Genomic DNA, 18,438 nt, shown 5'->3' on the forward strand with positions numbered 1-18,438 from the left:
AATATAATAAGTCGTTTTGAAACAAATAATAGCACTGAATTGAATTTTAATGAACTTTCAACCCTTGTGCGAGTGTGACTAAATTTAACGAACTTTACGGTAGGGGTCTTGAACGCAACTCGCCATCAGTATGTCAGGTTCATAATGGTGACCGTAGGTAAGCGGCTAACTCATTTTACTTTTCGAAATGTCTCCGCGCGAATATAACCCGAGTTATACGTAGGTATTATTTCAACTGTAATATTTATGAGATAATTAAATCAATAATATTCTGTTTAACGTTGTTAAATTAATTACCGGCTAATTATATACCAGCTAACGTCTTAGCCTTCATGCTAAGGAAGTTAGCATCCTCCGCCGGAACTCATCAATTCATGTCTAGTGACAAAATGTAACAAGAATAATTAAACAATTTCGTATTTAAATGACCTAAGGTGTGTTGTACATTAGTGGAAGTGCTGAGCCTCCTTTTGGTTTCCGTGCTGTGGGGCTGCACCAACCCTTTCCTGAAGAAAGCCACTGAAGGTATCGAACATGTGTCCAAATCCGGCAAAGTTGCTCAGTTTCTTGCTGAGCTCAAGTTTCTCTTCCTTAATGTCAAGGTAACACACTTTCATTTCTCTCTCTTTCTCTCTCAATTTTATAATAACATAAATGCCCCTCCATCTTTTCCCATTGTCAGTATCTCATCCCTTTTGTCCTAAACCAGAGTGGTTCTTTGGTTTACTATTATACCCTTTCTACAGCAGGTGAGACATTATACTGTTTTTGTTGTTGTTGTTGTTGTTGTTGTGTATTTAATTTGAGGTTAAAGTCATAATTTTGTTGGAATAATTGATATCATTTAATTTTCATTCATTCATTCAAAGATACATTTAGCTGTTATTTAGCTTCATCTTTTGGGGGGATATTTTAGCTATTATAATTAATATTCATTTTCGCTATTCAGATTTGTCCTTGGCTGTCCTTGTGTCCAACTCTCTCACATTTCTGTGGACTCTGCTCACTGGCAAGCTGCTGGGCGAACATTTTGGAGGCAAACGTGAGTACAGTCTAATCGTGATGCATTAGTTTGCTTTTCCAAACTTCATCAGCCTTGTTCAAACTTCTTTATCTTTATCTATTTGTGTCTTTTCAGAGGCTGTTGCCGGAATGTTCCTCACTATGGTTGGGGTCACTTTGTGTATCATAGGCTCCATGGATGGTGTTGGCACACAGGCTCAGTCCTGATGACCTTCCAGAATGTATAAAAGCTGGGATGGGACGACCGCTTTCTAGTGAAATGCAAATCGAAACGGAATCTGTGCCTATCCTAAGATCATCGCCTCAATTTATCTGTGGTACGTTAAAATAAGCTATTCCTTTATTTGTCCACATGATGAAATTCCAGAGAGATGACATGAAAGGTATTTACTTAATGTTGAGGAAAAAAAGTGCCCTTTTTCAACTTAGTTGATGTCGGTCAAAATGAGGTCACTGTCCGTTCATCAAGGTAGTTTGCATTCGAGCAGCGTGCCCAACCAGAACCATACTTCTAAGCCCAAGCAAACAAGTGAAGACGTGTTCCGTTGAGTGTGACAGTGCGGTTGGGTTCACGCAGGGTCCATTCCCACAACTTGACCAGATTTATGGCGCTCCTATAGAAGACGTGTCCAAATGGGAGTGTGGGAGTATTTTTGTTCTTTACTGATGCTTGACATTTGCATTGAAATAAGAAAATAATTAAAAAGGACGAATCACGTACTTGATAACCGAATTAAAAAAAGGACCTGCACTCGGTTGTTCATATGCCAGGATTTTGTGATCGAAAAGTAGTTTCAGAACATTTTCCACTATTAAGCTGACCTTTAGTGTACAAAAAACATCTGAAAATGTTTAATTATTTTCTGAAGGGTGGGTAAAAATATGTGTGTAATATAGTGTGGCTGCATCCAAATAAATCTCCCAAAAAACACTTAATTGAATACCTTTTTAATTCTTTTGTAAATGGTTTTATTGCATGAACTAAAACAAACACTTCCCGACGTATTTGTTCTACTTTTTTAATAGACATTTTCTTCCTGAAAACAATAATTAATTACTTGATTCTTTTTTTTTTTTTTGTAATACAGTTTGATGAAAGCAAAAAAAAAAAAAGCAATTGTTTATGATGGTTCTTCAGTTAGACCTTCTCCCTGGTGGTCTTTTTCTCTTTTTGGACCCTCCTGTTAAAAAAAAAAAAAAAAGTAGATTTGTACCACCATCATGACATTAAAACATTCAAATAAATTAGTGTACTAATATCATTCATCAAAAACGAGGCAATGGTTTTAGTCTTACAAAATATAAATACATGAAAACCAAAATGTATAATGAATTATTCCTTTCAGATCTATCTCGTATAAAGGTTTAATAGCAATTGGACCTTGATACTTTTTTTTTTTAAACAAACAGTCCTTGAAAATGTATTAAAGTTAAGTTAAAGACAACTGAAATCTACTCAAGCAGTGATTCTTTCAGACACCACTAGAGGGAGCCGGGTGGTACATGTTAAACTTGCCTTTTCCTCTTGATGGTCCAAAGTATTTCCCTGAATTTCTCGATGAGAATTGGGAGTGTTCAAAGTCATCTTGTTGAGCACAGGCTCCTTTAAATAGAGACCCTCACATTAAACCCACCATACAAGAAATTTGCCCCCCCCCCAAAAAAAAGTATAACGTGTGTGTGTACCAGATTTTCAATGTTAAACTCCTCTTCTGTGCTTTGTATTATCGCCGTCGTTTCCACTTCATCTTGCTCTGACGGCAGTAACTATCAAATAGCAAAAGTGCGACACCTTGATTGCAAAACCAGAACTTAATAATGGAATGCTTCTTTTTATAACCTTCAGTGTGCCATTCAGAGTGTCATATGTGATGTTCAGCTCTTCATCCTCCACTATTTCTGCTGCTCTCTTTAGCGCAAAAGACAAAGTCACGGTTCAAAAAAAAAAAAAATTCACCTTGCAATTTAATATAATGTGACCAAATCATATATAGCAAACCTGATCAACAGGAATTTCTGTAGCTGTATTCTCGTCCTCCTGCACCTCCTCTGCTCCTCTCATCTCCTCCCTCCGCCTCCGCCGTGCTCCCGGCTTAAAGACGCCGCGAAAGACTTAAACAAAACCCCAAGGGTTAGATGTAGCTGAGTAAAGACCGTGAGGATGTTTAATGGTGGGTCCAGACCGGGTCCGTTACTGTGAGGAGGTCTCGGAGTTCCTCTGGCTTTTTGAATCCTGGTGTCGCCGGCTCTCAGGTCCGTCAGGTGGTGCTCCTGCGGCGGGGGGGCAGCTTCATAACCCGTCGACTTCACCCTCCGCTCGTCTGACTGATAGGAACAGCACAACAATTGATTTGGCATCACGATTATCTTGAAATACGCTAAATTGTTTTACCTCTGGAGAGTTGAGCAGAGCGGAATCGCTACATTGGTCTTCTGGACCGCTTCCTTCCTTCCTGTTCTACAGAAAATAACATCAAAATGGACTGACGGATTGACATTGACTTTCTGGAGAGCTACTTCAGTGAAGAAACATAATGACAACAATGGAAGCGTTAGATTTCAATTTAACTGAACTGCCGCGGCCCCGACGCTTTTGTCTCAATATTTTGGAGAAAAGTAAAAATTGATATTCACCACATTTCTCCTCAGTGTCCGTCTCCTTCCTGGGTAATACCTAGAAATAAAGGCAAAGCAATGTCAAGTAAAGAATAATATCCCAAACTTAATTAATCAGTTTAAATGTCCTGCGTTCATAAATCCTAATAGGCAATTAAATTTCTGCTACTGATAAACTTTCAACATTAGAGTACAGTACCTCTCTGTGGCTTTTGAGACCAACATCTCCATGTACGGAAGCTTTTTGAACTTCTCGGTTCCCACGGCAACGTAGCAGCGTCCGGTTTCCAGCTGCCCCGGCGAGGTCATCGTGACCCCTTCCACTGAACACAACCTGACAGTCGCGTAGCGGTCACAATGCTATTCTGCCCACGGGTTTTTTTATTTTTTTGTATTTTTACCTTACCTTCGCACAGCGCCTGTCCGTAAGCTGACCTTCTCTGTGACCATGCTGAGAATTTGCTCCAGGTCTTGTTGCATGCTGCGGGGAATGATGAATCGGAAGGGTGGGCATAGGAGGTCCCCATTGCGTAAAACGCTGAAATATTACAAACAGGCGTCACGCAAATACGTTAAATAAATGCGTGTTTTTGTACTTACTGTATAATGCAGGGCACTGGAATGAACTTCCTCCATTTGGCTGACACATTTGGCCTCGGGATTATTTTTGCCTGTGGGAGACATTTCGCTAATAAATCGTGTTTCCACCGTTTACCATTAGACTGTCCCCTAGTGGTCAAGTTGCATAGTGTTTCTTTTTTGTGTAATTTTGCCTTCAGTCATCACTTAACAACTAATGAACTAGCTAAAAAGCATGTCAAGCATTAATTAAGTGAACTGAATTGGGTCCAATTGAGTCCAAGGAGGTATGTGACGTTTACATCACGGAAAATAAGCGGCTGTTTGGACAGACATGCACTGATTAACACGCTGGTCATACTGTTAAGATTAACTTTCACATGATGCAATGCTTGCTGCAGTTCTCCACAAGACCAGGCATGCAAGCCTGCAGTAAGTCACTTACACAGTTACTCGTTTAATTCAGGCCATAGAAGAAGTAAAAGTAGCAGCGCTTCAAAGTGGGATTAATCAACAATCAGAATTAGCATCCATGAAACAGTGGGTCTATTTTTTTATCATGACTCGGTAGGAGGTCCACTGGTGCATTCCTGTAGTTGGACTCACTTGGATCAATAAGTAATGGACTGAGCAGGGAACACGTTCTTCAATAAGAAAGATGAGCCGGCCTACCTGTGTGTCTTCACGCGTCGCCGGCTGCTTTTTCACACCCGTGTGTGCGTAGCTGCATCATGAGAAAACACGCATAAAAGCACATAGAACATGTTATTGGTTAAGTATAATAAAGTATTTTTTACTTCCACCCCCAAACTGGCTACCGGTGCTACTTACTCCAGTTTTTTGAACTTCTCAAAACCGGCGGCAACATACTGGGCCCCCGTCTGTAGGTCCTGGAGGTCAGCGACCTTGTGGCCTTGCCTGGGGGTGTACAGGGTTCTGACGGCCAACGGGGCTCCGATATTATGGGTCACCTCATTGAGGAAAGCCTCCATGTTGGACACCTGGCGTTGGTTGATCACGAAGCGCCGGCCGCTAAAAAAGGGGTCACCGTTCCTGTACACCACCACGCTCTTCACCGGGGGTAGCGCCGTCGTGGCCGCCATCTTGGCGCCCTTTTAATTCTACAAAGCTGCTACACACACAAACATTTAACAGTGTAAATCCTGAAGAACATTCAAACATCCTAAAAATATCCTACTCATCCAGCACATCTTAGAAACTATTCCCCAAATCCCCCAAATTAGAAAATAAATTCCCCAAAATAAGAATGACTCAAACCATTCTAAGTCTCACATTTTCAGCATTATCTAGTCCAAAATTCCCCATCCTTATCTATTCCAAAGCGTTCAGCAAGCCCTATGTTCTACATTCCTCAAATTCCACCTCTTTACAAGGAAATTCCAGAATTTAAGAGATTTTACAACGACCTTTGACATTTCTTAACCCATTCAAGCCAGTCCAACCGCTCTTTCGGGCCATATCCAGACCATTCATCACATTCCCATATTTCCAAAGCCGTACTGTTTAGCGTCAGCTATTCAGAAGACATTGGCTACAGAAATGACATTCTCCAATCAAATCTATACATTCATGAACACACACTCTGCAGATACACACCACAAATTGAAGATAGAGATAAATCCCCTCTGTACGGTTCTGGTGGTAGTGGCACATCTACCACGTTCTTCGATTCCTACTAACACGCGCACATACACACACACACACACAACAGGCGACAGCCTTGTGTATTTCCTGGTTGCCATGACAGCGCGGCCAGCAGTGAGTGGCTTCGTGGGCCAAACCACTGGCAGCAACCACAACAAAAGGGACAGAGTAAATGGGATGGTCCTGCCGCATGTGGGAGGCTGATCCATTATGATTGTTTGCATTGCTTACTTAAAAATAAATACACAACTAATTTCAGTTAGAAAAATATTGTAAAACAAAGGAAAACTAACAATTACAATAAAAAATGTAAAATGGATGGACTATTGACTTAATTGGATCTGAAAGATGTTGATAGATGTTAATTATCAAACGGAAAACAATTGTGCAATTTCTAAAATGCCTCATTAGATATACTTTATTCACGAGTACATTTCCCATGATTTTTTTTAGATTTTGATTTCATGAAACTATAATATTATGAATATATTAAAAATGTGCACAGCAATGTTCCATTTTTAAATATTGTATTTTGATCGGATTGTTAACTGTGCAATTCAATCACTGTTCACCCAACAGGAAATTGGATCATGTTATTGATCCGCAAGCGAGACATTTTCCTCTACAGATTGTGTTACATCACAATCAAACAGGAGTATGTGACAACAGCAACAGATAAAAAGAAGCACCATGGTAAGAAAATATGTTTATTCACTCTTTTACAAAACAATGCAAAATATACAATTGGCCTTTCAGTTTAAGAATTGCGTCGACAATTCATTGACGGCGTATTAATATGCAGGTCCACTTCAGTGCATGCTCAGTTTGTCCTTCAGAGTCAAGTACTGCAGGGGAGATCAAAAGACAGAAAAATAATTCAGCTCATTCATTTTGAAATGAATAAATATCTACTGTCTTCCCTGCAAAAGATTGTGTGTTCCACTGTATAACAGCGAGGACAAACCGACCTTGGTGCGAAAAAAAGGCCGCTGGTGGTCATTAAATAAATAACGCAACTGACTTACTGAGGCACCATAAATGTCACCGTAGTAAATCTCCAGCGTCGGCCTCGTGGTGGAAGGCCAACGTTGATTAAATGAAGGGAAATACTACATCAGCGGCTCACCTTTTTCCTGCTGTCAATGGCCTGCTGCAGCCACAGCAGCTCCATGGTCAGGGCGTCTCTATGGCAACGCAGGGTCTCCGGAGTAGCAGGCACCACCTGGGCCAAGCGGTCCCGTGGCGAACCTTGAGGTGACAAATTATTTATGCTATTATATGGAGATATTTTACAGTTTATTCATCCCCCCCCCCGCAATTTATTCAAGTGTGAGTACTTTAACCATCTCTGCAAATGACACAGGGTTACCTTTAAGAGGAAGACTATCCATGCTACTCCAGATGGAGGTGGAGTCCAATGTGCTCTCCGGGACCTCCTCAGAGTTCATGTACGGACCTGCCTCAAGAACATGGCTGCTTTGTAAACACCCCTCAGTTTGTTGTTTAACCCCTGAGTCGTATTTCTGCACTTCCGTTGCCTGCAGACGATGACTACTCGCTTCAGACAACGGCACTACGTCTCCCGCTCCTAGATTCTGCGAGCGGGCTCCAACAGCTGATCCTGGAACTTTCCTGGGGAGGGGCTCATCCTGGTAGAAAAAAAAGAAGGCATGAGAAAGGTGCAAGACAGTGGACAAATCAGAATTTATTACAGGTAGACTTGCCGTGCCTGTGAAGTAGGGGGTGGGGATGATGGCATCCCTCCACCCCAAGTGGGCTAAAGTGCCATCTATCTCTTTCACGACCTCCTCAAAGTCCACCCGTGCATGACGCAGCTCAGCTCTCACCAAATGCCCGCGTGCGTGAGCCTGCGTGAACACATAGAACAGCTGGTCAAGCTATGTTTTGAATACAAGGTGTAATTCTCCTAGTTTTATGTTTAGTATGACAGTAAACTTTAACTTAGAATAGCATTAAACAGTAAATAAGGAGGAGCTGCAAGGAGGTTAAAGGTCAAGGCTCATGAATTTTGACCTCCTCACAGGCTAACGATGACGTCACGTCAGGTAGCCTGAAGCTGAGCAGCATTGTTTGTTTACGGTCGAGGTGCCTGCCTATTGATAATCATCACATACATATGCATTAGTACATCTAGCCAACAAATCGACTAAAACTACACACATGAGCCCGATGCTAACAACAGCTAGCATCGTTTTTGGTTTGCCACAGCGGCATTGCCAAACGTAGCGGAAAGGTAGTGCCATGATCGCCGCCGTTATAAAAAAGCTTTGCTGCTTTATCGTACGCGAGCAGAGAAATGAGCAACGAGGTTATTACCTGCAAACGAACAAGTGTACGCTCCCAGTCAAGCCCGTGCATCACTATGGTAACATGACTTGCCGGTGGATAGCGGGAGCTTTGAGTTTACTTCCGGTGTCATGTTAAAAGAATAAAAGTTATGTTAAAATAGTAAAATTGCGCGGACGCCTAATCAGTGTTAGAATTGTTTTATATTTTGTCATATAGTAATTGTTGACCTTACGAACCAAAATAATTTATAAAACATATAACCGGATGTGCTCGAGAGTATCAACCTTTATATTCTGGAAAACGTGAACCGGAACTAGCCAATTGTTTGCATCTTCTGATAGCAATGGCTGTCTCACTCGCCAACCTCCTAAAAGTTTTATTTAGGACATAACTCGAGGAAATGAGCTCTTCTTCTAACCAGAGGACATTATTTCAGACGTGGGGTGCGTCTGTTACTCCAACTAACCTCGTTCGGCCTGCAAATGAAAGAAAGAAAGTCGCTGGTTCGCGCAAAGCGAGCCAAAGAAATCTTGCCCCAAACCCACTCTGGGCTGAGCTTGGACCAAGAGACACTCAAAAAGAGAGAAGTCAAACTGCAGAAATTCCCAAAGCTTCTCTTGATGATGAAGACGACGACGATCTCATGATTATTGCTGTCACTGAAGCCGAAGAGAACCTACAAAAGAAGAATGTCAGCTCACTCCAAGATCAGATGCACCTGCCTTCTACTCCATTATTTGGGAACGTCACTTATCCAGACTTCCCTGGTTTTGACAGCTCCTCTGCAACAGTTTGGATTTATCCTACTAATTTCCCGATTAGGGATTACCAGCTCAACATATCGAAGGCCGCATTGTTCCAAAACACATTAGTGTGCCTCCCCACAGGTTTGGGGAAGACATTCATCGCGGCAGTTGTGATGTACAACTTTTATCGCTGGTATCCAGCTGGGAAGATCATCTTCATGGCCCCCACCAAGCCACTGGTGGCGCAGCAGATTGAGGCTTGCTACAAAGTCATGGGCATCCCTCAGGGTCACATGGCTGAGCTGACTGGTACAGCACTCCCCTGCCATATTTATGCTTCACTATTGATCAAGTTGTTTTCATGTGTAACATATTCCAAGCATTTTGGGGGAAAAAAAACCCACCTATCCACATTTTGGGTGATTTCTGGGACACCCGCTGAGCTGCCACAAATTGGCAAATCCCAAAATGGGAATTGGTGTCAAGGAAGTACGATTAAACCCTTCATCACAACGGGGAAACAAGCCCATATTGAGTCCGCGTTTAGCCCAGGTCATCCCAGGAAATTACAAAAAATCGAAGTAATAACTATCGTCTTGTGTTTCCACAGGCACCACAGCGGCCCAGCAGAGGCAGGAAATGTGGCGCTCCAAGCGTGTCTTCTTCCTCACGCCTCAAGTGATGATGAATGACCTGTCCAGAGACACATGCCCGGCCCGGCAGGTCAAGTGTGTGGTGATCGACGAGGCCCACAAGGCACAGGGAAACCATGCCTACTGTCAGGTACACAGACATTGGACGTCACGAAGGGCTAGTTATAGTTCAACCCTCCTGCCATTTTTATAGAACTTTCACCAGTTGGGCAGATGAAGTGAATGTTTGGATGCTGTTTCACTGAAGCAGGCGCCATGTTCTTGTTCATTCAGGTAATCAGACAGCTCAGCAGTCAAACTCAGCAGTTCCGCGTCTTGGCACTTAGCGCCACTCCAGGGGGGAACAAAGAGGTAAGGTTTCAATCCTTGTCATTTCACAACCCATTGTGACGCACATAATAACCAAGTGTTCTCTCCTTGCAGTCGGTGCAGTCCGTGATCTCCAATCTGCTCATCTCCCATATCGAGCTGCGCTTGGAGGAAAGCCCTGACATCCTGGCTCATTCGCACCAGCGTAGCGTGGAAAAAATGGTGGTGCCGCTGGGGGAGGTTCTGGCTGCTCAGCAGGCTCGCTACTTGCAGGTAGGTCCCCATGCCACTTGTCATATTTGTGTGTGTGATGACCAGAGTGTCATTCAGTGTACAGTACTTCTATTTTGGTGTTTTGCTGCCCTCTAGTGGTCACTTTCTGCATCGTCCGTAGTTTTTAATTGACTTTGCAGTGGTTAGATGTGACGTCATGGGAGCATATAGCCTCTTTTAGTCATCAGGTTTACCAGTAATCTTGTAGTCAATTGATTGATTGATTCTATTGTTGTCTTTCCTTGTGCCGATTAAGTATCGGTTTCGAGTCCACCTTGACGGAAGCCGTTGTGTGCTTTACGGTTGAGTGGGGTGTGTCCACCTTTTGTTGGCAACATTTGATCCAAATAAAAGAGCGGGATTTCCCTTTAGGGACATGTGGGTAAACAGGACTTGGACTGCACATTTCACTTGTACAAAAATTCCACTTGAGCAAAATGTGATTGAGACTGTCAGAGGTGTGCATTTACGATTGTGTTGCAGTTGTGTAAAGGGTATTGTGACGACGATGATGATGGGAAGTGTTTATTTTACGTAAATTACAACATGTTTACTTTTGTCCTCCGTTGCTAATGTGGTGAATCTGAGCTTATCGCCAGTGGTTTCTATCTCGCTTATAGCGTGTTTTGCCCAATAAAGTTAAATCACCAATATCAAGTTAAAGCCACATTGAGTCAACTCACATGGTACTGTGCTGTAGAAAAAAAATGTTACATAAACATGTAACAAAGAAATGACATAATATGGCATAATACAAAACAGACCTGTTTTGATTTTTCAAAGACAGGAGACAAGCCCATGTTTATTGATGAAAATAAAACCACAGTAGCACTCTGCTGTTGCACTTTTATGTTCACAGTACAGCACACAATTAGCCTTTTGACTAAAATAAGCAAACATGGAGGTTGGATGTTCACACACGACCAGGATCACAAAGGGGGAGTAACACTCGCATTGTGTACCCTGACTTTGAATCACCTCCACTCACAGTCACAATGTGAAAAAGAACATCTTTGGATTTTTGTTAATAGACACTTGGGCAAACATGTTTGTTAATGATAATAATTTTTGAGGAAATTAAAGTTTCCTTATTCTATTTCATAGAATCTCTAAAACGTAAAATCTTTTAAGCACAGCTGGTGGATTGGTTAGTTTAATCTGAAAATATAGTGAAAATATACACGTACTCTACAGATATTTCAGCACCACTTTGCAGGGGGAAAACATAAGCAACCCTTCTCCTCGTGGTAACTGTTGTTTTTAAGTGATAGCGATTCATATTTTTTTCATAGAACATTACAAACAACATTCCGCTTTCCTTATGGTCTAAGATGTCAGCGCCACATCTGGTTGCAACCTTTCTACTCATCGGTGGTGGTTGTTGCGGTACAGTAGTGAGACGTACACACTAACACAAAATAGCATGTTTGCGGGCAAAAAAAAAAAAGAAGATTCCCGGGTGGAGAAAACACGAGGAATGCGATGTGTTTAAGTGCTTCTGATTGTCGTTGAGCAGTAGAGTTTGGTTTGTACGCACGCAGACAATGTCTTCCATTCTCACTTTGTGTCGACTTTCATTCAGGTAGTTTATTATTGGCATTATGAGCGAGCTGTATGCTGCTTCCCCCCACGCAAGCGCTGTCGAGTTTAATGGAACAGAAACGGTTCACCGATGGGTTGTGAGGTACTCTGTTAATGAATCCAATCATCTCGTAAAACCGTTTAACCTGCAGTAGTCCCGAGATTTGCACAATGAAACAAGTGCGTCAACACTTACACATTTGACTTCACAAGTTAGCGAGCTAAAATGCGACAAAGAAGCAGTGCTACGGACAAAAACGAAGCACGATTAGGCAGTACGTCCACGACTGAGGATCATTTAGCGGCTTGGATACAGCACCTCCAAGGGTTTGACTATAGCATGAATGTGAAGTGCACCGGCCCGATGGGGCGGCGACTAAGAATGGACGATGTTGCACCTGAGAGCTGTGAGGAGTCTTGCGAGGCTCAAAACGGTTTCGGGTGGAATGCTGCCGAGAACCTCGTTCCGCCTTGCCCCGTCAAGCGCGTTCCAGGAACCAGATCTCGTTCTGGCGCTGGCTGTGCGCCGGGTTGGTGTAGCCGGCCACAATGAAGGAGTCGTTCACGCACACGCTGGGCGACTCCAGCAACTCGGCCATGCTGTTGATCTGATCCACGATGGTTAACTCGTTTGTGGGGCCGGAGAAGGGCCTGCGGTAGGTAACGTGACAGAACATTGACGCAAATGTTGATCGTTTCCTACAGTCGAAGATTGCCCATGCCCACCTTGTGTACACAACAGCCGCGGGCCAGATATCGATAACGATGTCGCTGTCATGAGGTTGAGGCGGCTGCGCCTGGTGGTGGGTGGGCAGGTAGTATGCGACGGTCACTTCCTGGGCGATGGCCGAGTGGTTCTGGTCGGTGCGCACCACGGTCACGATGGGCAGCGACATGCCCAGGTAGTCGCCTACACGGAAAATACAATCTCGTCAGCCAGCGAAATAGAGCTTTTGGATCAAGTTGTGTTGAAACTCACCTGAGGAGTTCTGCTGGCAGATGTATCTCATTATCCTCATGAAGCCGTAGCAGATGCTCTGTTCGTACGTCTCCTCGCTCATTGTTATGCAGGCCCAGTGGCCCTTTTCATAATGGCGCTTCTCGTATAGCAGCTCCCCGCACTACAACAGAAAAGCTATTATCACGTCCGTTCGGTAATTATTTGAGATTTGTTTTCATTCATTTCACCTTTCCTAACTGCTGACGACACCGAGTAGGAAAGCCAATCACAATGACCTAATTTTCTTTGCTCAAGTCCGGTGTTGTCTGAAGCGGGCAATACTGGACATATTTGTTGAAAACATGCAGACAGCTCATTAAGATAAAAGGTGAGATTCGGCACAGGTAGATTGAGATTGTCTTGGGACAGCGACCGTTTCTTATTTTTAATTCACCATCTTGGGCTGGAGCGCCGTCCGTCACTGTCCTTTGTTTAAACGCAATTCTCCTGCCATGTTTCAATGTCCTAAATTAACTCTAGTTAAACCAATTAGCCAACTTTATTTATATGGTCCCCGAGGGGCTTTAAGTGGCTTACTGCATCAGGAACACGACCTCTTAAGAAGATAAAAGTCGGAAGGAATGCATTCCACTAAATGATTGTAATAACACTATTATAATTATGATAATAGCAATTATTGCAGTAGCAAAAAAGAATGTGTTAAAAAGATATTGTCTTTAGTACCTTACAAGCTTGTTAAGTATTAGTTAAGTTGGTGAACCAGTCGGACACATACCTTCTCTTTCCGTGACAGGAGGGTGAAAGGGATGTGTTCTCTGTTACTGCGCCCATTATTATTGGTGGTTAGCTGTTGAATGGGTTCGGCCATTTCTGCGGGAGCAAAACGACAGAACACATTAGTCAGCCAAATTTCAAACTGTTCCATATTCATGAGCAAATAAATGAACCTTACGGCACCTTTTAGGATTTGTTTAGTACAATAGTGACTTGTCGTCTGGATGTTTCAACAACGCTAGTTCAACGTTGCAATTCACTTTGCATTGATGCTGTGTGTGTTGAATACCTTTAAAATTAAATCTTGATTTTTTTATATATTTTTTTAATATAGTTTCTGACACTGGTAGCGGGTGAAAGTTGAAACTTTTTCTGAGCTCGGGACCGCTGTTCTTATTCCTTTATTTCGACAGTGGTTTGACGTATCGACTTCTCCAGGCTTAAATGAGGAAAAACACGCGGGGTTCACATGGTTTGTGTGTGTGTGCGTGTGTGTTGTGGCTGGCCTGAGAAGGCTGCCAGATGGGCAGAGTACTGTGCCAAGGCATCACGTGGAGTGATGTTTATTAGAGGTGACGCAAAGACACTGATTAAAGCTGCCCATTGCCAGCTATGGACCGCAATTGACGCACAAGTCCATGCCGTGGCCACGTATAAAACGCCGTAGTAATGATTAAAAAAACTAGTCCGGTTCACCGACTGACCTGTAAGAATTTAATGATGAGAATAGAACTCCATTGCCTGAAATGAAAAATAACAATGTACCAAAAAGCAAGGACCAATTCAATCGCATCAAATCAATATGTGGAGAGGATAACTAGGTCACATGGATCTGCTGCATTAGCGCCACCAAATCAATCGAAGTGACAATAGCAACATGTGTTTTTCGGAAGAAATCCATGTGTGTTTGACTCAGTCATGCTTTCTCAAAGCCATATCATCTGTTGCTATGGCAGCAACTCACTTGAGGCACACGCTTTGCTTCTTTGGCTTAAAGCGACGCTCACGTCACATCCAATTTAAAGCTAAGCGGGTGCTCAACTTGACTCTGAATCAAACCGGAAGAATTGAATAGACGCTTTCTCAGTTCAATGGCAGACTAAACTTGATCGAAGGGCATCCAAGTGGCCTTCTTAGTTGCAACTTCCTTTTTGGCAGATTAATAATGTGTAACTATTAGGGACACATTGGTCCACTAAAGTTCTCAATGATATGCAAGTGTTATGTCAACAAGTCGCTAATCAGGTTTTTAGCTTAGGGAGAAACATCTCCATTTGCTGCCTTCAAAACAAGAAGTTCTGCTTTCAACCACACCTCCGCAGTCACAGAAAAATGAACCTGCATCACTTTGTTTTAATAAACCAAGTGATAACTTCAGATGGTTGTCTACTGGTACACCATCATCAAGAGCACATCGAGTTTCGATACGTTCCTGCTGATTTGCATTTGAAATATCCCGTGCATGTTTGCGGGAGATCATGACAAAGCCTGCATGGCAGACATCTGCCTGAGCAGTCAATCCAAGCACAGAACGTTTCGCCTGTCCTCTGTGCTGTATTTACATGCAAGACTTAGCGGGCAGCCACGTACTGAACCAGTATGCGCCCGAGGTAGATAAGCTCTCCCTGAAGCAGAAAGCTCCAGCAAGCCATTTTGTGCTAAATCCGCAATTAGTGCTGTGCTCAGAGGGCAGCGGACGTGCGCTGGTGTGTTGTTGGGTTTCTCACTGATCAACAGCCAAGGACTGTCTGGCAGTTTTTTTTTTTGTGGAAAAATATTTAAGATTCAGATGATACTTTTCAGACTTTGTATTGGGATTTGTCATGTCTGCTTAAGGACATGATCATCAGTTTTACCTGAAAATTCAAATCTAGTTCAGCTTTGCTGATTACTCGCACAAGAATTCGTGATTGTAATCAATGGACAGGTTGACGTCAAACGTAGCCCTAACCACAGGATAATCAGGTTGATAAGCTTTGGGACATCTGAGAAGTCGGACCTTTTGCTGAATTGCAAATGCTAGATTGTTGGTTTGTGTGTAAACATTCTTAGGTTGTAACAGTGCACGATGCCGTGCACTTTTTATAAGCACTGATACAAATTTAATGATCATGTTAACACATAAAAGTGCCAGACACGGTCACTCAAAACAAAACATTAATACTAAAAAAATAATATTGATTAATGTCGATATTATTAGATTAACATTAATTCATATTACTTAATTTATTCGTTAATATTAATAACCAGGAGGATATCGTGAAGTGCAAAAGTAAAGGTCTTGTATCAAATGCGAGTGTTTTGTTGTTTTGAACAAGACGACTCAAGTGGTAGAGAAAACTTCGATTGTGTCAAGTTGCTTCCCTACAAAAAGGTTACTGCAAAGATTTTATTGGACAGTAAAATGAATAAAACGAGCCCCAAAACTTTACTATGATGTTTTAACACCACAAGAGGTTCATAGACTTTGTTTTAAAGTTAAACAACAAAGTCTTGCTTCCAAGTGTGACTCCAGGCTACTTTAGAGTCTCATGATCGCAAACTATTAGTTAGTTAGCCGCTTCTTCCACTCCGTAATAACACGTTAATATGCGTTCAAGTGCAAAAAGTCGCATTTTAACACAATTCACAATGCATTCCGGTCATGTTGGAACATATTGGTGTGAAGTTGAAGTAGATCAACTTTACAGGCCGTCACTTCACTTGTTGTTTTCACCTGGCTGCAAGGCATGAAGCTATAGCTAAGCTGACCGTGTCAAAACGTTCCTTTATTGCCTCTTTAAAGTAAGTTACGGTTTGTTTTATTTTTTTACCCTTTGCAACTTCCACTTGGTGTCCCCTGGCTACGTCCTGCCAGTAGTGCAGCAGTCGGTCGTCGTCCTCGTCCTCCAGGCTTCCGTTGCCGGAGTCGGACATCTGGTCCTCGGAGAAAGACTCCAGGTCCTCGAGCGTGATCATGCCGCCGCCACCCCCGCCGTCGCTCGGGCCGTTGCCACCACCTCCACCGCCATTCATTTGACAGCCACCTCGGTCCATTTTTTCGTAGCGACGACAAAAAAAAATCTCAGGAGTTGTCGGATAACGTTGCGCTAAAATGCAAAATCGGACGATTTTTTTTCTTCCCCCTTTTGTGCAGCGCGTGTCCTGTTTAGGATCACGGCCGCTCGTGCGTCAACCAGTTGGAAACTACGCAACTGTTCATCGACACACTTAGTCATTACAAAGAATAATAAGGTCGTCACTACATTGTATAGGTCGTTAATTTATAATATATGTTCCTTAAAATAGTGACCGCCCTCTTCTGCTTTGCTTCTACAGAGGGAAATCGGTGAGTGCGATGTTTATAGGAGACGAGGCACACCACGTGACTCCTAGCCTTACCACGCCCTCATCTATGCGCTTCTGCCGAGACGATAAATAGTGCCTACCGAACAACACGGGCCATTTGAGCATCTGTCATTTTATTGAACAAAGTGAAAGAAAAAAAAAACATTGACCACAGGCTAGAACAGGGGGGTTAATTGTCACAGAGCCACGAAATATCTGACATTAAAGTGAGGATAACCAGTCATGCATTATTATTGTAATTGTTGTTATTAACCTGTATATTAACAAATATGTAAGTGTGTGCGTGTGTTGTGGTCAAGATCGTGGTATCTAGAAGTACAAGAACAAGACTGAGACCAATCGTGAGGGTTCCAATAGTAGTGCGTGTACATTAAAATTAAAGGTACCGTTTGTTATGGATTCAAAATTTCATGTACACTTGGCTCACAGCTAATGAATGTTATCTGAAATATTTTCAGTATTATTAATAGAGCCTTTTTTTCTTTCTTTGGGAAATTTGCTTGGAAATTAAAACAATTTAGTCAGCTGGTGTCACAAAACGTCCGCATTGCACTTATGAGGTTCTGCCAAATTGTAATATTTTGGAGTGGCTGAGAGCGGACAATCGAGTTCTTTGTTTGAGCATAATAAAGTTGAACTTGAGCAGGCACTCGGCAGGATTTTGATCAGTCTGATTTGCGGCGCTGCGACAACCAGCCACCATGTTGCACACTTCCACATGCACGTAGGGGGGGGACATTATATAATCGTCTACAGTCCGCGGGGGAGTTTCCACGTACAGTAAAAATGCGTGTGCGCGCGTTTACTGTAATAATCTTTGTTGCGGAGTTTGTTGACACGAAGCCTGACAATAACTATAAAGATTGATAACTGCGGCAAGATAATCATTGGTGTGCCAAGATGAACATCATCAATGTGACGGGCTTCATTGTACGAGTGAGAATGGAGAGTTTATTTATCTTTTTAGTTGACCTTAGGAACTCACGCACACGCACGCACACACACACACACACACACACACACACACACACGCACACACGCTTCATTGTTGACATGTGGAGTTCAGCCATGAGCAGGTTCTGTTATTAATAGCAGCCCACGGAGAAGCTTTTTTCGCACATTCTTCACGTCACGTAACTCCATGCCCCTCAACCAATCAGCTGCAGCCCCTACACACACACACACACACACACACACACACACACACACACACACACACACACACACACACAATGCAATGCTTTTCTGTTCGCTGCCCCCATTGCCAGTCCTCCTATATTTTTTAACTCGTATCGACTTTTGTCCTATGTTTTATATAGTCCATAAATGAATCACGTTGGAAGAAAATTAATCATGTAAATCTAAATAAATCATTTTGACAGTTCCATTTTTTTCCCCAGGCGTCAAATTGGATATTGAAAATCATTTGTAAAGAAATAATATGCCAGCACACAGTAAACAAGGCCCAATCCCAGTAAAATGTTTTACTCCTGTGTACGAGCAGATTAGATGTGATATATTTGCTGCTGGTTTTCGTGAAAGGTCAAGGTAAATTAATGGTTGTTATTCAATCTTTTGCCTTTGTTGTGTAAAGATAGCA

The 18,438-nt window shown here is 42.6% G+C and overlaps 5 protein-coding genes across 6 annotated transcripts in view; 2 read left to right on the top strand and 3 right to left on the bottom strand.

Annotated features, from left to right (window-relative positions):
* Positions 1 to 7,072, top strand: tmem234 (transmembrane protein 234). 2 transcript variants are annotated; one of them, XR_009718387.1, is made up of 7 exons: positions 1 to 157; positions 451 to 602; positions 683 to 749; positions 950 to 1,042; positions 1,139 to 1,340; positions 6,463 to 6,576; positions 6,934 to 7,072. XR_009718387.1 is itself a non-coding variant. In XM_061301312.1 (5 exons), the coding sequence occupies exons 1-5, from the start codon at positions 145 to 147 to the stop codon at positions 1,228 to 1,230; spliced, it is 417 nt and encodes a 138-aa protein (XP_061157296.1). In that variant the 5' UTR covers positions 1 to 144; the 3' UTR covers positions 1,231 to 1,959. The 2 variants fall into 2 exon arrangements, 1 of the variants encoding a protein (XP_061157296.1); XM_061301312.1 differs by lacking the exons at positions 6,463 to 6,576; positions 6,934 to 7,072 and having other exon boundaries at positions 1,139 to 1,959.
* dcdc2b (doublecortin domain containing 2B) lies at positions 1,905 to 6,006 on the bottom strand. Its single transcript, XM_061301306.1, has 14 exons — positions 5,836 to 6,006; positions 5,050 to 5,350; positions 4,891 to 4,942; positions 4,240 to 4,310; positions 4,046 to 4,177; positions 3,839 to 3,973; positions 3,658 to 3,697; positions 3,416 to 3,481; positions 3,207 to 3,348; positions 3,023 to 3,135; positions 2,864 to 2,932; positions 2,710 to 2,790; positions 2,540 to 2,626; positions 1,905 to 2,204 (listed from the first exon to the last, which is right to left on the bottom strand). The coding sequence occupies exons 2-14, from the start codon at positions 5,319 to 5,321 to the stop codon at positions 2,145 to 2,147; spliced, it is 1,320 nt and encodes a 439-aa protein (XP_061157290.1). The 5' UTR covers positions 5,322 to 5,350; positions 5,836 to 6,006; the 3' UTR covers positions 1,905 to 2,144.
* On the bottom strand, positions 6,577 to 8,301 carry iqcc (IQ motif containing C). The gene is made up of 5 exons (XM_061301310.1): positions 8,221 to 8,301; positions 7,608 to 7,751; positions 7,253 to 7,532; positions 7,010 to 7,131; positions 6,577 to 6,728 (listed from the first exon to the last, which is right to left on the bottom strand). Exons 1-5 carry the CDS (start codon positions 8,260 to 8,262, stop codon positions 6,693 to 6,695), a joined length of 624 nt encoding a protein of 207 aa, XP_061157294.1. The 5' UTR covers positions 8,263 to 8,301; the 3' UTR covers positions 6,577 to 6,692.
* Positions 7,749 to 18,438, top strand: part of fancm (FA complementation group M) — a 22,309-nt gene continuing 11,619 nt past the window's right edge. Inside the window, exons 1-4 of the mRNA XM_061301298.1 lie at positions 7,749 to 9,248; positions 9,550 to 9,722; positions 9,866 to 9,943; positions 10,016 to 10,174. Of these exons, the coding sequence (XP_061157282.1) occupies positions 8,594 to 9,248; positions 9,550 to 9,722; positions 9,866 to 9,943; positions 10,016 to 10,174 (1,065 nt within the window). The 5' untranslated portion in view covers positions 7,749 to 8,593. The remainder of the gene's footprint in view (positions 9,249 to 9,549; positions 9,723 to 9,865; positions 9,944 to 10,015; positions 10,175 to 18,438) is intronic.
* soul3 (heme-binding protein soul3) lies at positions 10,942 to 16,828 on the bottom strand. The gene is made up of 5 exons (XM_061301309.1): positions 16,304 to 16,828; positions 13,492 to 13,586; positions 12,735 to 12,876; positions 12,482 to 12,665; positions 10,942 to 12,406 (listed from the first exon to the last, which is right to left on the bottom strand). Exons 1-5 carry the CDS (start codon positions 16,524 to 16,526, stop codon positions 12,235 to 12,237), a joined length of 816 nt encoding a protein of 271 aa, XP_061157293.1. The 5' UTR covers positions 16,527 to 16,828; the 3' UTR covers positions 10,942 to 12,234.

Source organism: Syngnathus typhle, linkage group LG16, assembly GCF_033458585.1.
Source record: "Syngnathus typhle isolate RoL2023-S1 ecotype Sweden linkage group LG16, RoL_Styp_1.0, whole genome shotgun sequence".
NCBI lineage: Eukaryota > Metazoa > Chordata > Actinopteri > Syngnathiformes > Syngnathidae > Syngnathus > Syngnathus typhle.